This window comes from Anomaloglossus baeobatrachus, chromosome 7 (genome assembly GCF_048569485.1).
Source record: "Anomaloglossus baeobatrachus isolate aAnoBae1 chromosome 7, aAnoBae1.hap1, whole genome shotgun sequence".
NCBI classification, from domain to species: Eukaryota; Metazoa; Chordata; class Amphibia; order Anura; family Aromobatidae; genus Anomaloglossus; species Anomaloglossus baeobatrachus.
Window position 1 is genome coordinate 288,045,013 of NC_134359.1, and position 23,412 is coordinate 288,068,424.

A 23,412-nucleotide genomic window follows, 5' to 3' on the forward strand; every position below is an offset into this window, starting at 1 on the left:
TATTTATCCCTCTATCTATCTATCTATCTATCTATCTATCTATCTATCTATCTATTTATCCCTCTATCTATCTATCCCTCTATCTATCTATCTATCTATCTATCTATCTATCTATCTATCTATCTATCTATCTATCTATCCCTCTATCTATCTATCTATCTATCTATCTATCTATCTATCTATCTATCTATCTATCCCTCTATCTATCTATCCCTCTATCTATCTATCTATCTATCTATCTATCCCTCTATCTATCTATCTATCTATCTATTTATCCCTCTATCTATCTATCTATCTATCCATCTATTCCTCTATCTATCTATCTATCTATCTATCTATCCATCTATCCCTCTATCTATCTATCTATCTATCTATCTATCTATCTATCTATCTATCTATCTATCTATCTATCTATCTATCTATCCCTCTATCTATCTATCCCTCTATCTATCTATCCCTCTATCTATCTATCTATCTATCTATCCCTCTATCTATCTATCTATCCCTCTATCTATCTATCTATCTATCTATCTATCTATCTATCTATCCCTCTATCCCTCTATCTATCTATCTATCTATCTATCTATCTATCCCTCTATCTATCTATCCCTCTATCTATCTATCCCTCTATCTATCTATCTATCTATCCCTCTATCTATCTATCCCTCTATCTATCTATCTATCTATCTATCCCTCTATCTATCTATCTATCTATCTATCTATCTATCTATCTATCTATCTATCTATCTATCTATCTATCTATCTATCTATCTATTCCTCTATCTATCTATCTATCTATCCCTCTATCTCTCTATCTATCTATCTATCTATCTATCCCTCTATCTATCTATCCCTCTATCTATCTTTCTATCTATCTATCTATCCCTCTATCTTTCTCTCTGTCGGTGAATTCCTCAGGCACACATGTATCCTCTGTCACAACAACTGCACAATGTCCCCCTCCTGCTCATCTTGTGGGATCTGACTTTATATTTTAATCCCATACAGAAATAGAAGGCAGCATTATATATTATTAACAGCAATGAATCCTCCAGACACTGAACAAGCATCCCCATGCAATCCAGACCTCGAGAGGGACAATTAAAAAAAAAAAAAAATTAACCTATTGTTTTCCAGTTAGCGCACTGTTATGTTATGACTGGGATCATGTACAGAAATAGCAAAGCTGAGTTTGTAATTTAGCACAACAGAGCGGTATATCGTGCTTACATAGGACTGCAGGGTAAGGCCACACTTATCACTGCGTGTCCCGAGACGTGCAGCTCGGTGACATATAAGCTCCGCTACATCTTTACAGCTATAACAAGCTCGTAAAGTGTCGCTGCAGAGCGGTCATATATTCCTGGACGTAGACCATATTCTTCTACGTTATGGCGGCTCTCTGCGGAGCCGTAAATTAAGGATACGACCACGTTTTCATTTACTGGCAGAACGTGTCGCGGAATCACAAGGAATATTCTCCATGGTGACAGTGTCATTAAAGGACAATTAAGAGGATGTCTGGATTATTATAAATAAAGTTTATTGAAACATGCGCTCCACGTAATGGGAGCCGATTGGGTCCATCATGGACTTGGACTGGGGCTTTCTCACATACAAGGCCTCATTTATAACAAAGCTCTAAAAGTCACACCATCTTTGTTGCCTCTAGCAACCAATCAGAGCTCAGCTCTCATTTTTCAAACAGCTCTAGTGGAATGAAAACTGCACTGTGATTGGTTGCTATGGGCAACAAAGACAGATTTAATGAACTAGGCCTCAACAGTGTTTACATACCCATGTAGTCACAGTCCCGGACATGTTATCCGCAGACCGAAGCTGTGCTGGGCGTTTATTATGTGCAGCACTCGTTTCAATAAACTTTATTTAAATTGACATGTTCATAACTGTCCGACATAGGAATACTCCTTCAAACCCCGTACTGTTATGTCCTAAATCCTCATTCCCATCGCTACTGTTAATATCTGAAAGATAGAGCAAACCTAAGAGCCACCTATGAAACAAGATGGCGGTGTATTATATTTTTTTTTTTTTTTTTTTAACTTAGAAAGGCAAAATTTATTTATAAAAACACAGCTCTCAGTTGCAAAAATCAAACAAAAACAATTTACATTTATAACAATTTACATAAATATTTTACAACGTAAACAATACAAGTACATACAAAAAAATACACGATGTTAAAACGGATACACGTATTTTATTTGTACAGTAGTTATATCAAATTCTATTTTATTATATTTTTATTTATTATAATAGCGCCATTTTTTCCATGGTGATTTATTATATGTTTTTTAGTATATTATTTTTTAGTATTATTAATATTTTATGAATATATTATATATTTTAGAAATTATATATTTATATATTTATTTTAGTATTATTATTAATATTTTATTATAATATTAGATATTTTATTATAATATTAGATATTATAATAATAAGTTATTTTATTTGTATTTATGTAAAATTATATTATTATATTTTTAGCATATACTTTTTAGTATTATTAATAATATTTTATGATTATATATTATATATTTTTTTATTATATTATTAGATATTATATTAATAAGTTATTTTATTTGTATTTATATAAAATTATATTATTATTCTTATTTTTTTTTTATTAAAACACCATTTATTCCATTGCGCTTTATAATATTTTTTTACAAATATATTATTTTTTAGTATTATTAATATTTTATGATTATATGATACATTTTAGATATTACATATTTATAACATATTATTAGATATTATATCTATAAGATTTTTTCTTTTTTATAAGCTATTAGACAAATAAAAAAAATTTAATAACTTCACTTTTCCCCAATTAAAAATTAAAGAATAAAATTAATTAATTCATATTATAAATTAATATAATTAATTATTAATTTATAATTAATTATAAATAAAATGGACGCTGTAGAATTGCCCTTTTTTTGGGTCGTATAATGGAATATAATTGAAATTAATATCAAAATGAATGGTGTTATTTAAAATTGCAAGCCGTCCCTCAAAAAACAAGTTACGGGTCATGGAAGACGAAGAGGAAAAAGCTAAAGCGGAAAAAAAAAAAAAAAAAAAAAATGGGCGCGAAGGGCAGAGCTTAGATAATTCTAATCCAAATGATTTTCCCCGCTCCTATCAATCAGGCCGTACCCTTGTGAGTAACTGTATTAGGCTGACAGCAAATTACGGGGGTGCATTGTGCAGTAATTAGACAGCGCAGCGCGCCCCGTCCCCCTCACACTAATTTGGGTTATTTTTTGTCACATGAGGTCATTGTAGCCTACTGTTCTTGTCTGTCATTACAGAGCTAATGTACAGATATGGCAGAGCTGAATGTGTTATTCGCTCTGCTGCATCTGACAAACTCAGCTCTGCTGTGCCTGATCACCCCATACATTAATGTGCCTGAAAATCCCAGCTCACACATTTCTAGATCTGCCGAATCTGACATTTTTAGGTGTTTACGTCCGATTATTACAGGTTGCATCGGACAAACTTAGCTCTACTGTGCGAGCGCTCCCATCTACAATCTGTGTGACAATCCGAGCTCTCCTGCTCCGTGTACCCCAGCTCTACTATGCCAAGCAATTTAACAAAAAACTAGTGTAATTATAGTTTGACCCCTGGCCTTTTACTTTATTTTCCTGCTTTTTGCTGAAATCCAACAAAAAAATGTAAACTAAAAATGTATATATTGTAGTATTTTTTTTTTACTTTTACATTTTTCATTATATTTTTGTTGGTTATGCAAATAGTTTTTCCCTAGCCCTAATCCAAGCCCAAACATTAACCGTGACTCTAACACTAGCTGTAACCTCGCTTTAGCACTATCCCCAACACTAGCCTAAATACTAACCTTAGCCCTAATACTAACTCAAGCCCTATTAGTAACCTTATCACTAGCCCCAACACTAATCCTAGCCCTAACCCTAGCCACAATATTAACCTTAGCCCTACCACTAACCCTAGCTCTAACATTAGCCCTAATACTAACCCTATCCCTACCACTAACGTTAGCCCTACCACTAACCCTAGCCTTAACACTAACCTTAGCCCTACCACTAACCCTAGCTCTAACATTAGCCCTAATACTGACCCTAACCCTAGCTCTAACCCTAGCAATAACATTAGCCCTAATACTAACCCTATCCCTACCACTAACGTTAGCCCTACCATTAACCCTAGCCTTAACACTAACCTTAGCCCTAACCCTAGCTCTAACATTAGCCCTAATACTACCCTAGTCCTACAACTAAACCTAGTCCTAACACTAACCTTAGCCCTACCACTAACCCTAGTCCTAACACTAACTTTAGCCCTAACCCTAGCTCTAACATTAGCCCTAATACTAACTCAAGCCCTATTAGTAACCTTATCACTAGCCCTAACACTAATCCTAGCCCTAACCCTAGCCACAATATTGACCTTAGCCCTACCACTAACCCTAGCTCTAACATTAGCCCTAATACTAACCCTATCCCTACCACTAACGTTAGCCCTACCACTAACCCTAGCCTTAACACTAACCTTATCCCTACCACTAACCCTAGCTCTAACATTAGCCCTAATACTAACCCTATCCCTACCACTAACGTTAGCCCTACCACTAACCCTAGCCTTAACACTAACCTTAGCCCTACCACTAACCCTAGCTCTAACATTAGCCCTAATACTGACCCTAACCCTAGATCTAACCCTAGCTCTAACATTAGCCCTAATACTAACCCTATCCCTACCACTAACGTTAGCCCTACCATTAACCCTAGCCTTAACACTAACCTTAGCCCTAACCCTAGCTCTAACATTAGCCCTAATACTAACCTTAGCCATACAACTAACCCTAGCTAACCCTAGCCCTAACACTAACCTTAGCCCTACCACTAACCCTAGCCTTAACACTAACCATAGCCCTAACTCTAGCTCTAACATTAGCCCTAATACTACCCTAGTCCTACAACTAAACCTAGTCCTAACACTAACCTTAGCCCTACCACTAACCCTAGCCTTAACACTAACCATAGCCCTAACTCTAGCTCTAACATTAGCCCTAATACTACCCTAGCCCTACAACTAACCCTAGTCCTAACACTAACCTTAGCCCTACCACTAACCCTAGTCCTAACACTAACTTTAGCCCTAACCCTAGCTCTAACATTAGCCCTAATACTAACTCTAGCCCTACAACTAACCCTAGCCCTACCTCTAACCTTAGCCCTAACACTAGCTCTAACATTAGCCCTAATACTAACCCTAGTCCTACTACTAACCTTAGTCCTAACACTAACCCTAAAATCAATTCTAGCCCTCACATTTGCTATAACACTACCCAAGCCCTAACATTAACCTTAACCCCAGTAATAACACTAGACCTAACACCAACCTTATCCCTAACATGAACCCTAACACAAATCCTAGCCCTATTACTAGCTCTAACACTAACCCTAACATTAATCTTAACCCTAGTCCTAACACTAGACCTAACACCAACCCCAACACTAATCCTAACCCTAACACTAGCACAACCCTAGCTTTAACACTAGCCATAACACCAACCTTATCTCTAACACTAACCCTAGCCCCATACTTTAATAATAGCCCTAACACTACCTTTATCCCTGACACTAATCCTACACCTATCCCTAGTCCTACACTTACCCATGCCTTAACATTAAGCTTAATCCTAGTGCTAATGCTAGCCCTAACACTACAGTAACCATAGTCTTAAAACTAACCGTAAAACTAATTCTAGCTATCACACTACCTCTAACACTAACCCAAGCCCTACCATTAACCTTAACCCTAGCCCTAACACTAACTGTAACATCAAACTTATGCCTAACACTAACCCTAACACTAATCCTAGCCTTAACACTAGCTCTAACACTAACCTGTGCCCTATTATTAACCTTAACCTAACACTAGCTATTATACTAACCTAACCCCAAATACTAACCCAAGCCCTAACCATGGCTCTAACACTAGCTGCAATACTAGTCCTAGCCCATCAGCTAACTCTAGCATTAACATTAGCCCTTATACTAAGACTAGCCCAAACACTTACCCAGCCATAACACAAACCCTAGCCCTAATCCTAGCCCTAACCCTATCTCTGGCTTTAATCTTAGCCTTACCAGTTCTAACCCTAACCCTAACCCTATCTCTGGCTTGAATCGTAGCCTTACCAGTTCTAACCCTAGCCCTAACCCTATCTCTGGCTTTAATCTTAGCCCTACCAGTTCTAACCCTAGCCCTAACCCTATCTCTGGCTTTAATCTCAGCCCTACCAGTTCTAACCCTAGCCCCAACCCTATCTCTGGCTTTAATCTTAGCCCTACCAGTTCTAACCCTAGCCCTAACCCTATCTCTGGCTTTAATCTTAGCCCTACCAGTTCTAACCCTAGCCCTAACCCTATCTCTGGCTTTAATCTTAGCCCTACCAGTAATAACCCTAACCCTATCTCTGGCTTTAATCTTAGCCCTACCAGTTCTAACCCTAGCCCTAACCCTAGCTCTGGCTTTAATCTTAGCCCTACCAGTTCTAACCCTAGCCCTAACCCTATCTCTGGTGGCTTTAATCTTAGCCCTACCAGTTCTAACCCTAGCCCTAACCCTATCTCTGGTGGCTTTAATCTTAGCCCTACCAGTTCTAACCCTAGCCCTAACACTAGCTCTGAACCCCAGTTCTCACATCAGTTAAAAGTTGGGAAAAAAAGTGCAAAAACATAAAAATATTTTATACTTTTTTATATCTAGGAAATTAGGACAGCTCTACCAGCTGGTCTGTGTCTTTCCTCTTGCAAAATTACACGTGAGAGAAGAGGCAGGGAGCTGCGGGAGAGCACAGCGCATGGCACATGATTCATTATCTGCACAGCCTCTATCATCTCTGTCGCAGAGAGCAGCAGTCACATGCAGCAGAGTCTGGATGGTTAGAGCAGCAGAGGAGAGTTTACCAGATACGGCGATGGTGTAGTGTTAAGGGGCCAAAGGGGTCATTGCTAAAAGTTTATGGGGGTCTAAAAATTTGGGCAGCACTGCCAGGTCTCAGATAGTTGCCACCAACTCCTATACCGAGCTCAGCATTTGAGATGAGTTTGTCTTTGGCTGCTGCGCTATGCATGGGCAGCAACCAAGATGATAAAGCCCTCTTTATCATACTGAGAGTTGGGCATCTTGGTTGCTGCCCATGACAAGCTCATACCAAGAGGTGGCTGTGGAGCACACAATTTGGATACTCACCCCTTTAACCCCTTTTACGCCACCGCTGTATCTGACAAGCTCTGTTCTGCTACTCTAACCATCCGATCTCTTATACATCTAACAATCCTAGCTCTGCTGCATATGACAAACTCAGATCTGCTACACCCTACATCTCCTCCACCGTGAAGCCAGCGCCTGTACAGTACCCTCCGGTCTATACTGACTGGTATTGCAGGGCCAATTAAATTGTCATTGCGCTGCTCTGCACTGGTTAGCATGTTCACATTTTCGCTGGCTGTCGTCACGCGGCACGAATGGGCTAAATATATTCCATCTCTGCAAAAAAAAAAGTGTAGGACAAAGGGAGCCGGGGCTCCTGGCAGCCGCCTCGACAGTTCACATCACAGCGTGTTTTTTGGCAGCCGCTTTCAAGAAGGATTGAAAGTTCATGCAGACAGCGGTAATCATGGCGAAGAAAACACGGAAATATTGTTATTGTGCTGCACGAGGCTGCTGACCTCAAATACCGCGCTACAGCATGCAGGGCTACCACGGATCACTGCGTATGGTGATCATGTAATCCAGCTGGGATTAAAGAGCAAATCCAGTTAAAATGATCTTCATACTTACAGGTGATCTGACACGATCATCTCTACAAAAAAAACTTAAACCCCTTTGGCACAACGTAGAGATTTCCATCGCTGAAAATTCGACACAACATTCTAAGCAAAGCAACATTCAAACCAATGACTTGTAGCTCTTAAAGCTCAGCATAGTCATGGCCCCTCTCCATAATACACCCTCTACACCGCCCCTCTCCATAATACACCCTCTACACCACACCTCTCCATAATACACCCTCTACACCACACCTCTCCATAATACACCTTCTACACCGCCCCTCTCCATAATACACCCTCTACACGATCCCCTCTCCATAATACACCCTCTAGACCACCCCTCTCCATAATAAACCCTCTACACTACCCTCTCCATAATACACCTTCTACACCTCCCCTCTCCATAATACACCTTCTACACCGCCCATCTCCATAATATACCCTCTACACAATCCCTTCTCTATAATACACCTTCTACATCGCCCCTTTCCATAATACACCCTCTACACGATTGCTTCTCCATAATACACTTTCTACATCGCCCCTCTCCATAATACACCTTCTACATCGCCCCTCTCCATAATACACCCTCTATACTGCCCCTCTCCATAATACACCCTCTACACATTCCCCTCTCTATAATACACCTTCTACACCTCCCCTCTCTATAATACACCTTCTACACCGCCCATCTCCATAATACACCTTTTACACTGCCCATATCCATAATACACCTTCTACACCGCCTCTCTCCATAATACACCCTCTAAATTGCCTCTCTCCATAATACACCTTCTATACTGCCTCTCTCTATAATACACCCTCAACACTGCCCCTCTCCATAATACATCTTCTACACCCACCCATCTCTCCATAATACACCCTCAAAACCGCCCCTCTCCAAAATAAATCTTCGACACCGCCCCTCTCCATAATACACACTCTACACTGCCTCTCTCCATAATACACAGTCTACACCGCCCCTCTCCATAATACACCTTCTACACCACCCCTCTCCATAATACACCCTCTACTCCGCCCCTCTCCATAATACACCTTCTACACCGCCTCTCTCCATAATACACCTTCTACACCGCCCCTCTCCATAATACACCTTCTACACCGCCCATCTCCATAATACACCTTCTACACCTCCCCTCTCCATAATACACACGCTGCACTGCCCATCTCCATAATACACCTTCTACACCTCCCCTCTCCATAATACACCTTCTACACCTCCCCTCTCCATAATACACTTTCTACACAGGCCATCTCCATAATACACCATCTACACCGCCTCTCTCCATAATACACCTTCTACACCGCCCTTCTCCATAATACATCTTCTACACCTCCCATCTCCATAATACACCCTCTACACCTCCCCTCTCCATAATACACCCTCTACACCGCCTCTCTCTATCATACTCCTTCTACACTGCCCCTCTCCATAATACACACTCTACACCGCCCATCTCCATAATACACCTTCAACATTTCCCCTCTCCATAATATACCCTCTACACCGCTCCCTCTCCATAATACACCTTCTACACCGCCCCTCTCCATAATACACCCTCTACACCGCCTCTCTCCATAATACAGCTTCTACACCTCCCCTCTCCATAATACACCTTCTACACCGCCCCTCTCCATAATACACCCTCTACACCGCCTCTCTCCATAATACACCTTCTACACCTCCCCTCTCCATAATACACCTTCTACACCGCCCCTCTCCATAATACACCTTCTACACTGCTCCTCTCCATAATACACCCTCTACACCGCCCCTTTTCATAATACACCTTCTACACCGCCCCTCTTCACCGGGCCCCATACACCAGTCATGGTTGTAATGCCAAGATGGCAGCGCTGATCAGACCCTTTGGCACGACACTGGGTGTTTATTTTTACTGGAAAACTGGCATAAAATTCTAAAGGGACATCCAATTTAACTTATTTTCTGTTAAAAAAAAAAAGAAATGCTGAGCAGTGCCAAAGGGGAAGAAAATAAGAACTTGAAATTAGTGAAAACACTTCCTCAGTATTATCTTCACATGTGTATATGGAACTCTATGGAGACATCAAAGCCCTTTAGCACTGCTCAGAGCCTTCTGTTACTGGAAATAGGACCTAAACTAAAATCAGTAGCCAACAGATAAATGAAAAAGGAAATGTGAAATCTCTGAGCAGTGCCAAAGGGTCTGATCTATCTACAACTGGAAATACCACCTAAAATCATTAGCAAACAGATAAAGGAAAATAGAAGTCTCTGAGCAGTGCCAAAGGATCTGATCAATCTAAAAAGCTCTATCATTTTGGATATTAGAGGTGGTCGTAAATCATTCACTTATAAAGTGTTATCTTCCGACTTGTAGGAAATCAAACCCTTTGACACTGCTTGGAGATTTCTTTTACTGGTAATCTTCATATGTGTGTCCAGAATAGAGAGATCAGGCCCTTTGGAACTGTTCAGTGATTTCTTTTACTGGAAATATGGCTTAAAATTATAAGCAAAGTGGCCTTTAGATCAATGAATCTTAAGTAATAAACAATCTCTAAGTAGTATCAAAGGGTCTGATCTCTCTACAATCCCTTTAATCCTGTAAAGTAATGGTGGTTCAGATCACATACATTCTAAGTAACAGGGGCCTTCAGATTTATAAATCTTGTCTCAGAAAGTTCTAAGTGGTACCAAAGGGCCTGATCTCTATACCGAGACCTTCGTCAAGGTGAGAAAACTAACATCATGCTCAGATTCTACAGAGGGATCAGACCATTTAGCACTACTTAGAATATAATGTCAAATCCTATAAGTAAAGGATACTTCAAGCTTCAATCCGAGCCGTGTCAAAGGTTCTGAACCCTAAAGCATTCTACACGAAAGTGTGAATATGATTTCCATAATTCTAGGTCTGTATAGAGATATCAGACCTTTTGGCACTGCTTAGAGATTTCTGGGCTTAGAGCCATCGCTTTAAATGACACATTGCTCAGAGTGATTGTGTTGAACTTTGAGTAACAGAAATCTCTGAGCGGTGCCAAAGGATCGGATCACTTCATAGAGACCTTTCCTGATGAAAACTAGTATAAAAGCCAGATCATACACTTTGCCAGTTACTTGTATATAGGGCTGTATAGAGAGATCAGACCCTTTGGCACTGCTTAGAGATTTCTACTTATCAAAAAAATTCATCACAAGATTCTAAGAGAATGGGTTTTTTTTTAGTTCAAGGCCAACTAATTTAGCATTTTATGTCATTTCCATACCAAAGGGTCTTATAAAGTAAGATGATGAAATATCTGATGTGTGTGACCTGGGACTAACATAAATTTCCATAATGATAAGGCTTTATAAAGAGATCAAACACTTTGGCATGGCTCAGAGATTTCTCTTGCTAAAACAAAACATTCTAATCAAAATGCCATTGAATCTGATGGCTATTAGCCCAGAAATCTCTAAGCAGTGCCAAAGGGTCAGATCATTTTGAAACCTCACCAATGTAATTTGGTGAGTGGTTGAGGCAGCACAAATCTTAATCTTTTGGTTTATGGTTGCAGGTCATTGCCTGTTTGGTGCTGTGAACAATAAAGATAGCAAAAAAATTAAAAAATGACTTGGATTCAGCCTATTTTTGATAACTAGCTCAGGTAAAGCAGACAGTTGAGGGTTTGCTAATGGATGCACCCCTCCTGAGGTAGTTGTGGGCTGCTATTTTTAGGCTGGGAAGGGCCAAATAAACATGGACCTTCCCAGCCTGATAATTCTAGCCCTCAGCTGAAGCTTTACCTTGGCTGGTTATCAAAAATAGAGGGGATCTCGCAACGGTTTTTAAAATGGCATAGGCTCCGACCTATTTTTATAACCAGCCAAGGTAAAGCAGACAGCTGAGGGCTGGTATTGTCAGGCTGGGAAGGCCCATTGTTATTTGGCCCTCTCCAGCCTAAAAATAGCAGCCCACAGCTGCCCCAGAAATGGCATATCATTTAGATGCTCCAATTCTAGCACTGAACCCAGCTCTTCCCGATTGCCCTGGTGTGATGATTATCTGGGTAATACTTTCGGGATTGATGCCAGCTGTGAAGTGTCAGCTGACATCAAGTCAAGAGGTTAATAATGGACTGGCTTCTAGCAGACATCCACATTACTAACCCAGCATGTATAGAGTTAACAAAAAGATACACACAGGGAAGAAAAAGTTTATTTGAATAAAGACTTGCCCACACACCTTGGTTCACCAATTTATTACTTCAAAGGAAATCCTAGAAGTTCTGACGTAATCCATTTGGGAAATAAAAACTCCCCCACACTCCCTCATTCACTAATTTATTACTTCAAAGTAAATCCTGTTTGTTACTGCATAAGCCAAAGAGTAACATCCCACAACGCCCAACGATTCCTTTGGAGCCTCGTTCTAAGAACTAAGCCCCATAGGAATCAATGGGCATCGTGGGACATCACTCTATTGGATTACGTCAGAACTTCCAAGATTTATTTTGGAGTAATAAGTTGGTGAACAAGGGCGCGTGGAGGAGTCTGTATTCAAATAAACTTGTTTTTGCCGTGTTAATAATGGTGGTGTCTGATAGACCCCTATCCATTACTAACCACTAGGCTTGATGCCAGCAGTCAATTTGCAGCTGACATCAACCCTGACTACCATTACCCCGATTTGCCACCACACCAGGGCAATCGGGAAGAGCCGAGTAAAGAACCAGAATTGGTACAAGTAATGGATGCGCCACTTCTGAGGTGGCTGCAGGTTGCTATTTTTAGTCTGGGAAGGGCCAAATATCCATGGGCCTTCCCACCCTGATAATACCAGCCTGCAGCTGTCTGCTTTACCTTGGCTGGTTAAAAATAGGACAGAGTCCACACCGTTTTTAAATTGTTTATGGCAATCCCTCTAATTTTGATAACTAACCAAGGTAAAGCTGACAGCTGAGGGTTGCAGCCTGGTGTTGTCTGCTTTACCTGCGCTGTTTATCAAGTATAGGTGGGAGTTCATGTCTTATTTTTTTTCTATTTATTCTCTATCCACATTTGTTTGCAGGAAAATTGCCCCCATTTTGCTTCCCTCTGCAGCCCCCTAGGCCTTACTACGACCAGTTTACAGCCATTTTTCAGCACAAAAATTCAGATCTCCATTGACTTATATGGGGTTCATGGTCAAGCTTGGGTACCAAAGTGAAATTTTATTTAAAGGACTTCCATGAGTCTGCCCTACCTATAATGTGTACGACTTTCAGGTGTATACAGTGACTGTGGCGCTCGGTATGACGGAAGATAGAATGTTCTTCTTTATTCGCATTATCCAGTATGTGTCTCTGCTCCAGGATTGTGGCTAGCCCGATTTCCGTTATATCCAGAGCAAGTCACTAATAATGTCACCTCATCCTGTTCACTACCCAGCGGCAGCAGCGCAGGAAAATACTGTATGACTACGAGAGCCGCAACAGCAAGAAAGTCAATTGTAGAGAGGATTCGGTGGAAACATAACGAGCGGCGGTGAAAAACGGAGACAATTCTACAAAGTATAGGGAAAAAATCAATGCAAGAATGAGAGTCAGCGATAAAGGAAAGAACAGAAAAGAGAGCTAAAGGAAGGAAGGGGAAATAAACACTAGAGGAAGGATGGAAGGGGAAAGAAAACACAAGAGGAAAGGGAAATAAACACAAGAGGAAGAAAGGAAGGGGAAATAAACACAAGAGGAAGAAAGGAAGGAAATAAACAAAAGAGGAAGGAAGGATAAAGAAACACAAGAGGAAGGAAGGGGAAAGAAACACAAAAGGAAGGCAGGGAAAGAAACACAAGAGGAAGGAGAAAGAAACACAAGAGGAAGGAAGGGGAAAGAAACACAAGAGTAAGGAAGGGGAAAGAAACACAAGAGGAAGGAAGGGGAAATAAACACAAGAGGAAAGAAGGGGAAATAAACACAAGAGGAAGGAAGGGGAAATAAACACAAGAGGAAGGAAGGGGAAATAAACACAAGAGGAAGGGGAAATGAACACAGGAAGAAGAAAGGGGAAAGAAACACAAGAGGAAGGAAGAAAGATGAAGGAAGGGGAAAAAACACAAGAGGAAGGAAGAAAGATGAAGGAAGGGGAAGGAAACACAAGAGGAAGGAAGAAAGATGAAGGAAGGGGAAGGAAACACAAGAGGAAGGAAGAAAGATGAAGGAAGGGGAAAGAAACACAAGAGAAAGGAAGAAAGATGAAGGAGGTTCAAAGAAACACAAGAGGAAGGAAGAAAGATAAAGGAAGAAGAAAGAAACACAAGAGGAAGGAAGAAAGATGAAGGAAGGGGAAAGAAACACAAGAGGAAGGAAGGGGAAAGAAACAAAATAGGAAGGAAGGGGAAAGAAACACAAGAGGAAGGAAGGAGAAAGAAACACAAGAGGAAGGAAGGGGAAAGAAACACAAGAGGAAGGAAGGAGAAAGAAACACAAGAGGAAGGAAGGAGAAAGAAACACAAGAGGAAGGAAGGGGAAAGAAACACAAGAGGAAGGAAGAAAGATGAAGGAAGAAAGATGAAGGAAGGGGAAAGAAACACAAGAGGAAGGAAGAAAGATGAAGGAAGGGGAAAGAAACACAAGAGGAAGGAAGAAAGATGAAGGAAGGGGAAAGAAACACAAGAGGAAGGAAGGGAAAAGAAACACAAGAGGAAGGAAGGGGAAAGAAACACAAGAGGAAGGAAGGAGAAAGAAACACAAGAGGAAGGAAGGAGAAAGAAACACAAGAGGAAGGAAGGAGAAAGAAACACAAGAGGAAGGAAGGGGAAAGAAACACAAGGGGAAGAAAGGAAAAAGAAACAAGAGGAAGGAAGAAAGATGAAGGAAAGGGAAAGAAACACAAGATGAAGGAAGGGGAAAGAAACACAAGAGGAAGGAAGGGGAAAGAAACACAAGAGGAAGGAAGGGGAAAGAAACACAAGAGGAAGGAAGGGGAAAGAAACAAGAGGAAGGAAGAAAGATGAAGGAAAGGGAAAGAAACACAAGAGGAAGGAAGAAAAGAAACACAAGAGGAAGGAAGAGGAAAGAAACACAAGAGGAAGGAAGGGGAAAGAAACACAAGAGGAAGGAAGGGGAAAGAAACACAAGAGGAAGGAAGGGGAAAGAAACACAAGAGGAAGGAAGGGGAAAGAAACACAAGAGGAAGGAAGGGGAAAGAAACACAAGAGGAAGGAAGAAAGATGAAGGAAAGGGAAAGAAACACAAGAGGAAGGAAGAAAAGAAACACAAGAGGAAGGAAGAAGAAAGAAACACAAGAGGAAGGAAGGGGAAAGAAACACAAGAGGAAGGAAGGGGAAAGAAACACAAGAGGAAGGAAGGGGAAAGAAACACAAGAGGAAGGAAGGGGAAAGAAACACAAGAGGAAGGAAGGGGAAAGAAACACAAGAGGAAGGATGGAAGAGAAAGGAAGGCAGTAAGGAAGGTAGAGGAAGGAAGGAATAAAAGAGAGGAAATAAGGAGAAGGAAGAAAGGAGAGGGAAGGAAGGAGAAAGGAATGAAAGAAGGAAGGAGGGGTAATCAAACAGAAAAAAATAAAGAATTGGAAAGAAATTAAAAAAAAAACAGAAAGGAAAAATGGAGAGAGGAACAAAAACCAAAAAGGAAGGAAGCTGAGAGAAATGGAAAGAAGGACTAAAGGAAGAGGAAAAGAATAGAAAAAAGGAAACGGAATGGGATATATTGAAACAATGAATGGAATAAAGGGGAAAATAGCAGAAAAATGGAAGGAGGGAAAACAAAAGGAATGGAAAAAAAGGAATGGAGAAAGGAAGGGAGAAAACACAGAAGAAAAGAAAAGGATAAAAAGGAAGGCGAAGGAAAGAGGAGAAAGGAAGGAAAGAAATGATAGCTAGACGTTAGACGTCTGTAGAACCTTTCTTGGCTTCAGGGAGTGATCTCGTCTCATTTTTACAGGTTTCGGGTCACAGGGGATGTAAGTGACTCCATATTGGTCACTTGGCTCTTAGTATATGGAGGTTGGAGGAGGCCGGATATTCTTTACAGGGCACCAGGCAGATTGATGTTGGGCTGTTTTCCACCCATCCCTGTTAGCGGACTACCACCAGCAGCAGCCAGGAGGAGATTGGGAGAGAAGCTGACATGCAATCTGCTCCTAATTGTTATTTGCCTGCAGTGTGATGGGTGCACTGGGCCGTGCAGGTGTATCCGTCTCATAGGAAATAACAGGAGTTGGTCTTCTAGAAGTAAATTGAATCAATGGTAATACGGATTTGTCTTTCTCTTCCGCTCCAGGCATTTGATGGCTTCATCTTCGCTTTCTTTGCGGTGGAAATGGTCATTAAGATGATAGCATTGGGCATCTTTGGGCAGAAGTGCTACCTGGGAGACACGTGGAACAGACTGGATTTTTTTATCGTCATGGCTGGGTGAGTAGTAAATTATGTCCGGAGGGATATCAGCTCCTCCACCGCCGTGATGTAGATATCTCCGAGGTATCGGGTATCTCATTATCCAGACTGTTAGGCCTCGTGCACACGATCAGTATATGGTGGCTTTATTACCCCAGTATTAGTAAGCCAAAATCAGGACTGGATAAAAGATACAGAAGCTTCCATTATACCTTTCCTCTGATTGTTCCACTCCTGGATCTAAATACAAATACTGAGGTAAAAAACTCCCCAAATACTGAACGTGTGCACATGGCCTTATAGTATTTATATGAGACCATAAAAAGTCTGCTTTCTTCCCTATGTACAAGAATATAACTACTATAATACTGCCCCTATGTACAAGAATATAACTACTATAATACTGTCCCCTCTGTACAAGAATATAACTACTATAATACTGCCCCTATGTACAAGAATATAACTACTATAATACTGCCCCCTATGTACAAGAATATAACTACTATAATACTGCCCCTATGTACAAGAATATAACTACTATAATACTGTCCCCTATATACAAGAATATAACTACTATAATACTGCCCCTATGTACAAGAATATAACTACTATAATACTGCCCCCTATGTACAAGAATATAACTACTATAATACTGTTCCCTATATACAAGAATATAACTACTATAATACTGCCCCTATGTACAAGAATATAACTACTATAATACTGCCCCTATGTACAAGAATATAACTACTATAATACTGCCCCCTATGTACAAGAATATAACTACTATAATACTGCCCCTATGTACAAGAATATAACTACTATAATACTGTCCCCTATATACAAGAATATAACTACTATAATACTGCCCCTATGTACAAGAATATAACTACTATAATACTGCCCCTATGTACAAGAATATAACTACTATAATACTGCCCCCTATGTACAAGAATATAACTACTATAATACTGCCCCCTATGTACAAAAATATAACTACTATAATACTGCCCCCTATGTACAAGAATATAATTACTATAATACTGCCCCTATGTACAAGAATATAATTACTATAATACTGCCCCCTATATACAAGAATATAACTACTATAATACTGCCCCTATGTACAAGAATATAACTACTATAATACTGCCCCCTATGTACAAGAATATAACTACTATAATACTGCCCCTATGTACAAGAATATAACTACTATAATACGGCCCCTATGTACAAGAATATAACTACTATAATACTGCCCCTATATACAAGAATATAACTACTATAATACTGCCCCCTATGTACAAGAATATAACTACAATAATACTGCCCCTATGTACAAGAATATAACTACTATAATACTGCCCCTATGTACAAGAATATAACTACTATAATACTGCCCCCTATGTACAAGAATATAACTACTATAATACTGCCCCTATGTACAAGAATATAACTACTATAATACTGCCCCCTATGTACAAGAAAATAACTACTATAATACTGCCCCTATATACAAGAATATAACTACTATAATACTGCCCCCTATGTACAGGAATATAATTACTATAATACTGCCCCCTATGTACAAGAATATAATTACTATAATACTGCCCCCTATATACAAGAATATAACTACTATAATACTGCCCCTATGTACAAGAATATAACTACTATAATACTGCCCCCTATGTACAAGAATATAACTACTATAATACTGCCCCTATGTACAAGAATATAACTGCTATAATACTGCCCCTATATACAAGAATATAACTACTATAATACTGCTCCTATGTACAAGAATATAACTACTATAATACTGCCCCTATGTACAAGAATATAACTACTATAATACTGCTCCTATGTACAAGAATATAACTACTATAATACTGCTCCTATGTACAAGAATATAACTACTATAATACTGCCCCTATGTACAAGAATATAACTACTATAATACTGCTCCTATGTACAAGAATATAACTACTATAATACTGCTCCTATGTACAAGAATATAACTACTATAATACTGCCCCCTATGTACAAAAATATAACTACTATAATACTGCCCCCTATGTACAAGAATATAATTACTATAATACTGCCCCTATGTACAAGAATATAATTACTATAATACTGCCCCCTATATACAAGAATATAACTACTATAATACTGCCCCTATGTACAAGAATATAACTACTATAATACTGCCCCCTATGTACAAGAATATAACTACTATAATACTGCCCCTATGTACAAGAATATAACTACTATAATACGGCCCCTATGTACAAGAATATAACTACTATAATACTGCCCCTATATACAAGAATATAACTACTATAATACTGCCCCCTATGTACAAGAATATAACTACAATAATACTGCCCCTATGTACAAGAATATAACTACTATAATACTGCCCCTATGTACAAGAATATAACTACTATAATACTGCCCCCTATGTACAAGAATATAACTACTATAATACTGCCCCTATGTACAAGAATATAACTACTATAATACTGCCCCCTATGTACAAGAAAATAACTACTATAATACTGCCCCTATATACAAGAATATAACTACTATAATACTGCCCCCTATGTACAGGAATATAATTACTATAATACTGCCCCCTATGTACAAGAATATAATTACTATAATACTGCCCCCTATATACAAGAATATAACTACTATAATACTGCCCCTATGTACAAGAATATAACTACTATAATACTGCCCCCTATGTACAAGAATATAACTACTATAATACTGCCCCTATGTACAAGAATATAACTGCTATAATACTGCCCCTATATACAAGAATATAACTACTATAATACTGCTCCTATGTACAAGAATATAACTACTATAATACTGCCCCTATGTACAAGAATATAACTACTATAATACTGCTCCTATGTACAAGAATATAACTACTATAATACTGCTCCTATGTACAAGAATATAACTACTATAATACTGCCCCTATGTACAAGAATATAACTACTATAATACTGCTCCTATGTACAAGAATATAACTACTATAATACTGCTCCTATGTACAAGAATATAACTACTATAATACTGCCCCCTATGTACAAGAATATAACTACTATAATACTGACCCTATGTACAAGAATATAACTACTATAATACTGCTCCTATGTACAAGAATATAACTACTATAATACTGCTCCTATGTACAAGAATATAACTACTATAATACTGCCGCTATGTACAAGAATATAACTACTATAATACTGCTCCTATGTACAAGAATATAACTACTATAATACTGTCCTCTATATACAAGAATATAACTACTATAATACTGCCCCCTATATACAAGAATATAACTACTATAATACTGCTCCTATGTACAAGAATATAACTACTATAATACTGCCCCCTATGTACAAGAATATAACTACTATAATACTGCCCCTATGTACAAGAATATAACTAGTATAATACTGTCCCTATGTACTAGAATATAACTACTATAATACTGCTCCTATGTACAAGAATATAACTACTATAATACTGTCCTCTATATACAAGAATATAACTACTATAATACTGCCCCCTATATACAAGAATATAACTACTATAATACTGTTCCTATGTACAAGAATATAACTACTATAATACTGCCCCCTATGTACAAGAATATAACTACTATAATACTGCCCCTATGTACAAGAATATAACTACTATAATACTGCCCACTATATACAAGAATATAACTACTATAATACTGCCCCTATGTACAAGAATATAACTATTCTTGGTGACGGTCTCTTCACATTGCCCAGAACAGCACGGATCCATTATATCATTTTCTGGTTGTGATTTGTGATTGCTGCATTGTCTGGGACATTTTAGAAATTGGGCCGCTGGAGGTTTCGAGCTGTAAAATCCACTTTTCTATGTTCACTATCGTGCAGTATTGCAGCAGCAGCAATATTGGCTCCATTACCCTGCAGTGTTTTGCCAGGTCTGGTGTCTGGCACCGGCGAGCTCTGCGGTCACACACTTTACAGCCAATGAACGGTCTAATAGAGAGCACTAATTTGTTTGTGCGGTTTTATTCATTTGTATCTGATACGGCCCCGCAGCTGCTTAGTCACCGTCCCGTAAAGTCTGTTATGTTGTGTTTTTCTGTCTTCTTAATTCCGACTGTAAATTCCAGAGAACATTCTGATTGCCATAAGAGGACACGTTGTCTGTGCCAGCGAGAAAGCCAGAGAGAATAGTGAACTGACTGGGGGAGTTGTTTATTACCGAACTGCCATCCGGTTATGTAAAAATACCACACACACGCACAAAAGAAAAAAGACAAAAACCCGTAAACACGCTAAAAAATTAATAAATCAAAAAAAGAAGACAAAAACACGTAAACACTAGTGATGAGCGAGCATGCTTGTCACTACTCGGTACTCGCACGAGTATCACTGTACTCGGGCTGCTCGGCGGGGACCGAGTAATCTCGCGATACTCGTGCTTTACTCGTGGTCTTCATTTCTGCATGTTGGCGCTCTTTTGAGAGCCAGCCCTCATGCAGGGATTGGCTGGCAGACCACTGCAATGCCACAGCCCTGTTAGTTGTGGAATTGCAGTGATTGGCCGGCCTGCACAGCGTCACCGAGCCTTTATATAGGCCGGCGCGCTGTGCTCTGCTCACAGCTATTCTGACAGTGAGTGTAGGGAGAGTGTCGCTGATTCAGGGAAAGCTTTGCGGCCCTTTATAGTTAGTTCCGGAGCAGGGCTGCAAACAGTGTGACCAGAAGTCCTTCTCAGGACTATTCTAGTTGTATACAGGCAGGCAGGGTATAGCCAGGTCGGAGTACAGTAGCAGAGTCCTTCTCAGGACTATTGTTGCTATATACAGGCAGGGTATAGCCAGGTCGGAATACAGGCTAGTGACCAGAAGAGTCCTTGTCAGGACTATTGTAGCAGTATACAGGCAGGCAGGCAGGGTATATATAGCCATTCCTAGTGGTGACCGTATACCAGCCTTCATCATATCTGGGGCTGGTGTACACAGTGTAAAACAGTCCAGATAGTGTCAGACTTCTCAGTAATTGTCGCTCCTAAAAACCAGTTAGGTTCTTATTGCGTCCGTGCTTGCATTTAAAAACAGCACGTGTGTGGCAGTCGGTGGCAGGGTACAGGTGCGCGTTTTGCACAAACTATTATATAACGCACAAGTCTAGTGTATAATACACGTCAGTCAGCAGTGTCTGATAGTGTCAGACTTCTCAGTAATTGTCGCTCCTAAAAACCAGTTAGGTTCTTATTGCGTCCGTGCTTGCATTTAAAAACAGCACGTGTGTGGCAGTCGGTGGCAGGGTACAGGTGCGCGTTTTGCACAAACTATTATATAACGCACAAGTCTAGTGTATAATACACGTCAGTCAGCAGTGTCTGATAGTGTCAGACTTCTCAGTAATTGTCGCTCCTAAAAACCAGTTAGGTTCTTATTGCGTCCGTGCTTGCATTTAAAAACAGCACGTGTGTGGCAGTCGGTGGCAGGGTACAGGTGCGCGTTTTGCACAAACTATTATATAACGCACAAGTCTAGTGTATAATACACGTCAGTCAGCAGTGTCTGATAGTGTCAGACTTCTCAGTAATTGTCGCTCCTAAAAACCAGTTAGGTTCTTATTGCGTCCGTGCTTGCATTTAAAAACAGCACGTGTGTGGCAGTCGGTGGCAGGGTACAGGTGCGCGTTTTGCACAAACTATTATATAACGCACAAGTCTAGTGTATAATACACGTCAGTCAGCAGTGTCTGATAGTGTCAGACTTCTCAGTAATTGTCGCTCCTAAAAACCAGTTAGGTTCTTATTGCGTCCGTGCTTGCATTTAAAAACAGCACGTGTGTGGCAGTCGGTGGCAGGGTACAGGTGCGCGTTTTGCACAAACTATTATATAACGCACAAGTCTAGTGTATAATACACGTCAGTCAGCAGTGTCTGATAGTGTCAGACTTCTCAGTAATTGTCGCTCCTAAAAACCAGTTAGGTTCTTATTGCGTCCGTGCTTGCATTTAAAAACAGCACGTGTGTGGCAGTCGGTGGCAGGGTACAGGTGCGCGTTTTGCACAAACTATTATATAACGCACAAGTCTAGTGTATAATACACGTCAGTCAGCAGTGTCTGATAGTGTCAGACTTCTCAGTAATTGTCGCTCCTAAAAACCAGTTAGGTTCTTATTGCGTCCGTGCTTGCATTTAAAAACAGCACGTGTGTGGCAGTCGGTGGCAGGGTACAGGTGCGCGTTTTGCACAAACTATTATATAACGCACAAGTCTAGTGTATAATACACGTCAGTCAGCAGTGTCTGATAGTGTCAGACTTCTCAGTAATTGTCGCTCCTAAAAACCAGTTAGGTTCTTATTGCGTCCGTGCTTGCATTTAAAAACAGCACGTGTGTGGCAGTCGGTGGCAGGGTACAGGTGCGCGTTTTGCACAAACTATTATATAACGCACAAGTCTAGTGTATAATACACGTCAGTCAGCAGTGTCTGATAGTGTCAGACTTCTCAGTAATTGTCGCTCCTAAAAACCAGTTAGGTTCTTATTGCGTCCGTGCTTGCATTTAAAAACAGCACGTGTGTGGCAGTCGGTGGCAGGGTACAGGTGCGCGTTTTGCACAAACTATTATATAACGCACAAGTCTAGTGTATAATACACGTCAGTCAGCAGTGTCTGATAGTGTCAGACTTCTCAGTAATTGTCGCTCCTAAAAACCAGTTAGGTTCTTATTGCGTCCGTGCTTGCATTTAAAAACAGCACGTGTGTGGCAGTCGGTGGCAGGGTACAGGTGCGCGTTTTGCACAAACTATTATATAACGCACAAGTCTAGTGTATAATACACGTCAGTCAGCAGTGTCTGATAGTGTCAGACTTCTCAGTAATTGTCGCTCCTAAAAACCAGTTAGGTTCTTATTGCGTCCGTGCTTGCATTTAAAAACAGCACGTGTGTGGCAGTCGGTGGCAGGGTACAGGTGCGCGTTTTGCACAAACTATTATATAACGCACAAGTCTAGTGTATAATACACGTCAGTCAGCAGTGTCTGATAGTGTCAGACTTCTCAGTAATTGTCGCTCCTAAAAACCAGTTAGGTTCTTATTGCGTCCGTGCTTGCATTTA

At 40.0% G+C, this 23,412-nt stretch overlaps 1 protein-coding gene across 3 annotated transcripts in view; it reads left to right on the plus strand.

Moving 5' to 3' along the window:
- Positions 1-23,412, plus strand: part of CACNA1H (calcium voltage-gated channel subunit alpha1 H) — a 300,253-nt gene that overhangs the window by 24,862 nt on the left and 251,979 nt on the right. For all 3 annotated transcript variants that reach the window (XM_075318332.1, XM_075318334.1, XM_075318333.1), the window contains one exon: positions 16,128-16,261. In XM_075318332.1, the coding sequence (XP_075174447.1) occupies positions 16,128-16,261 (134 nt within the window). The remainder of the gene's footprint in view (positions 1-16,127; positions 16,262-23,412) is intronic.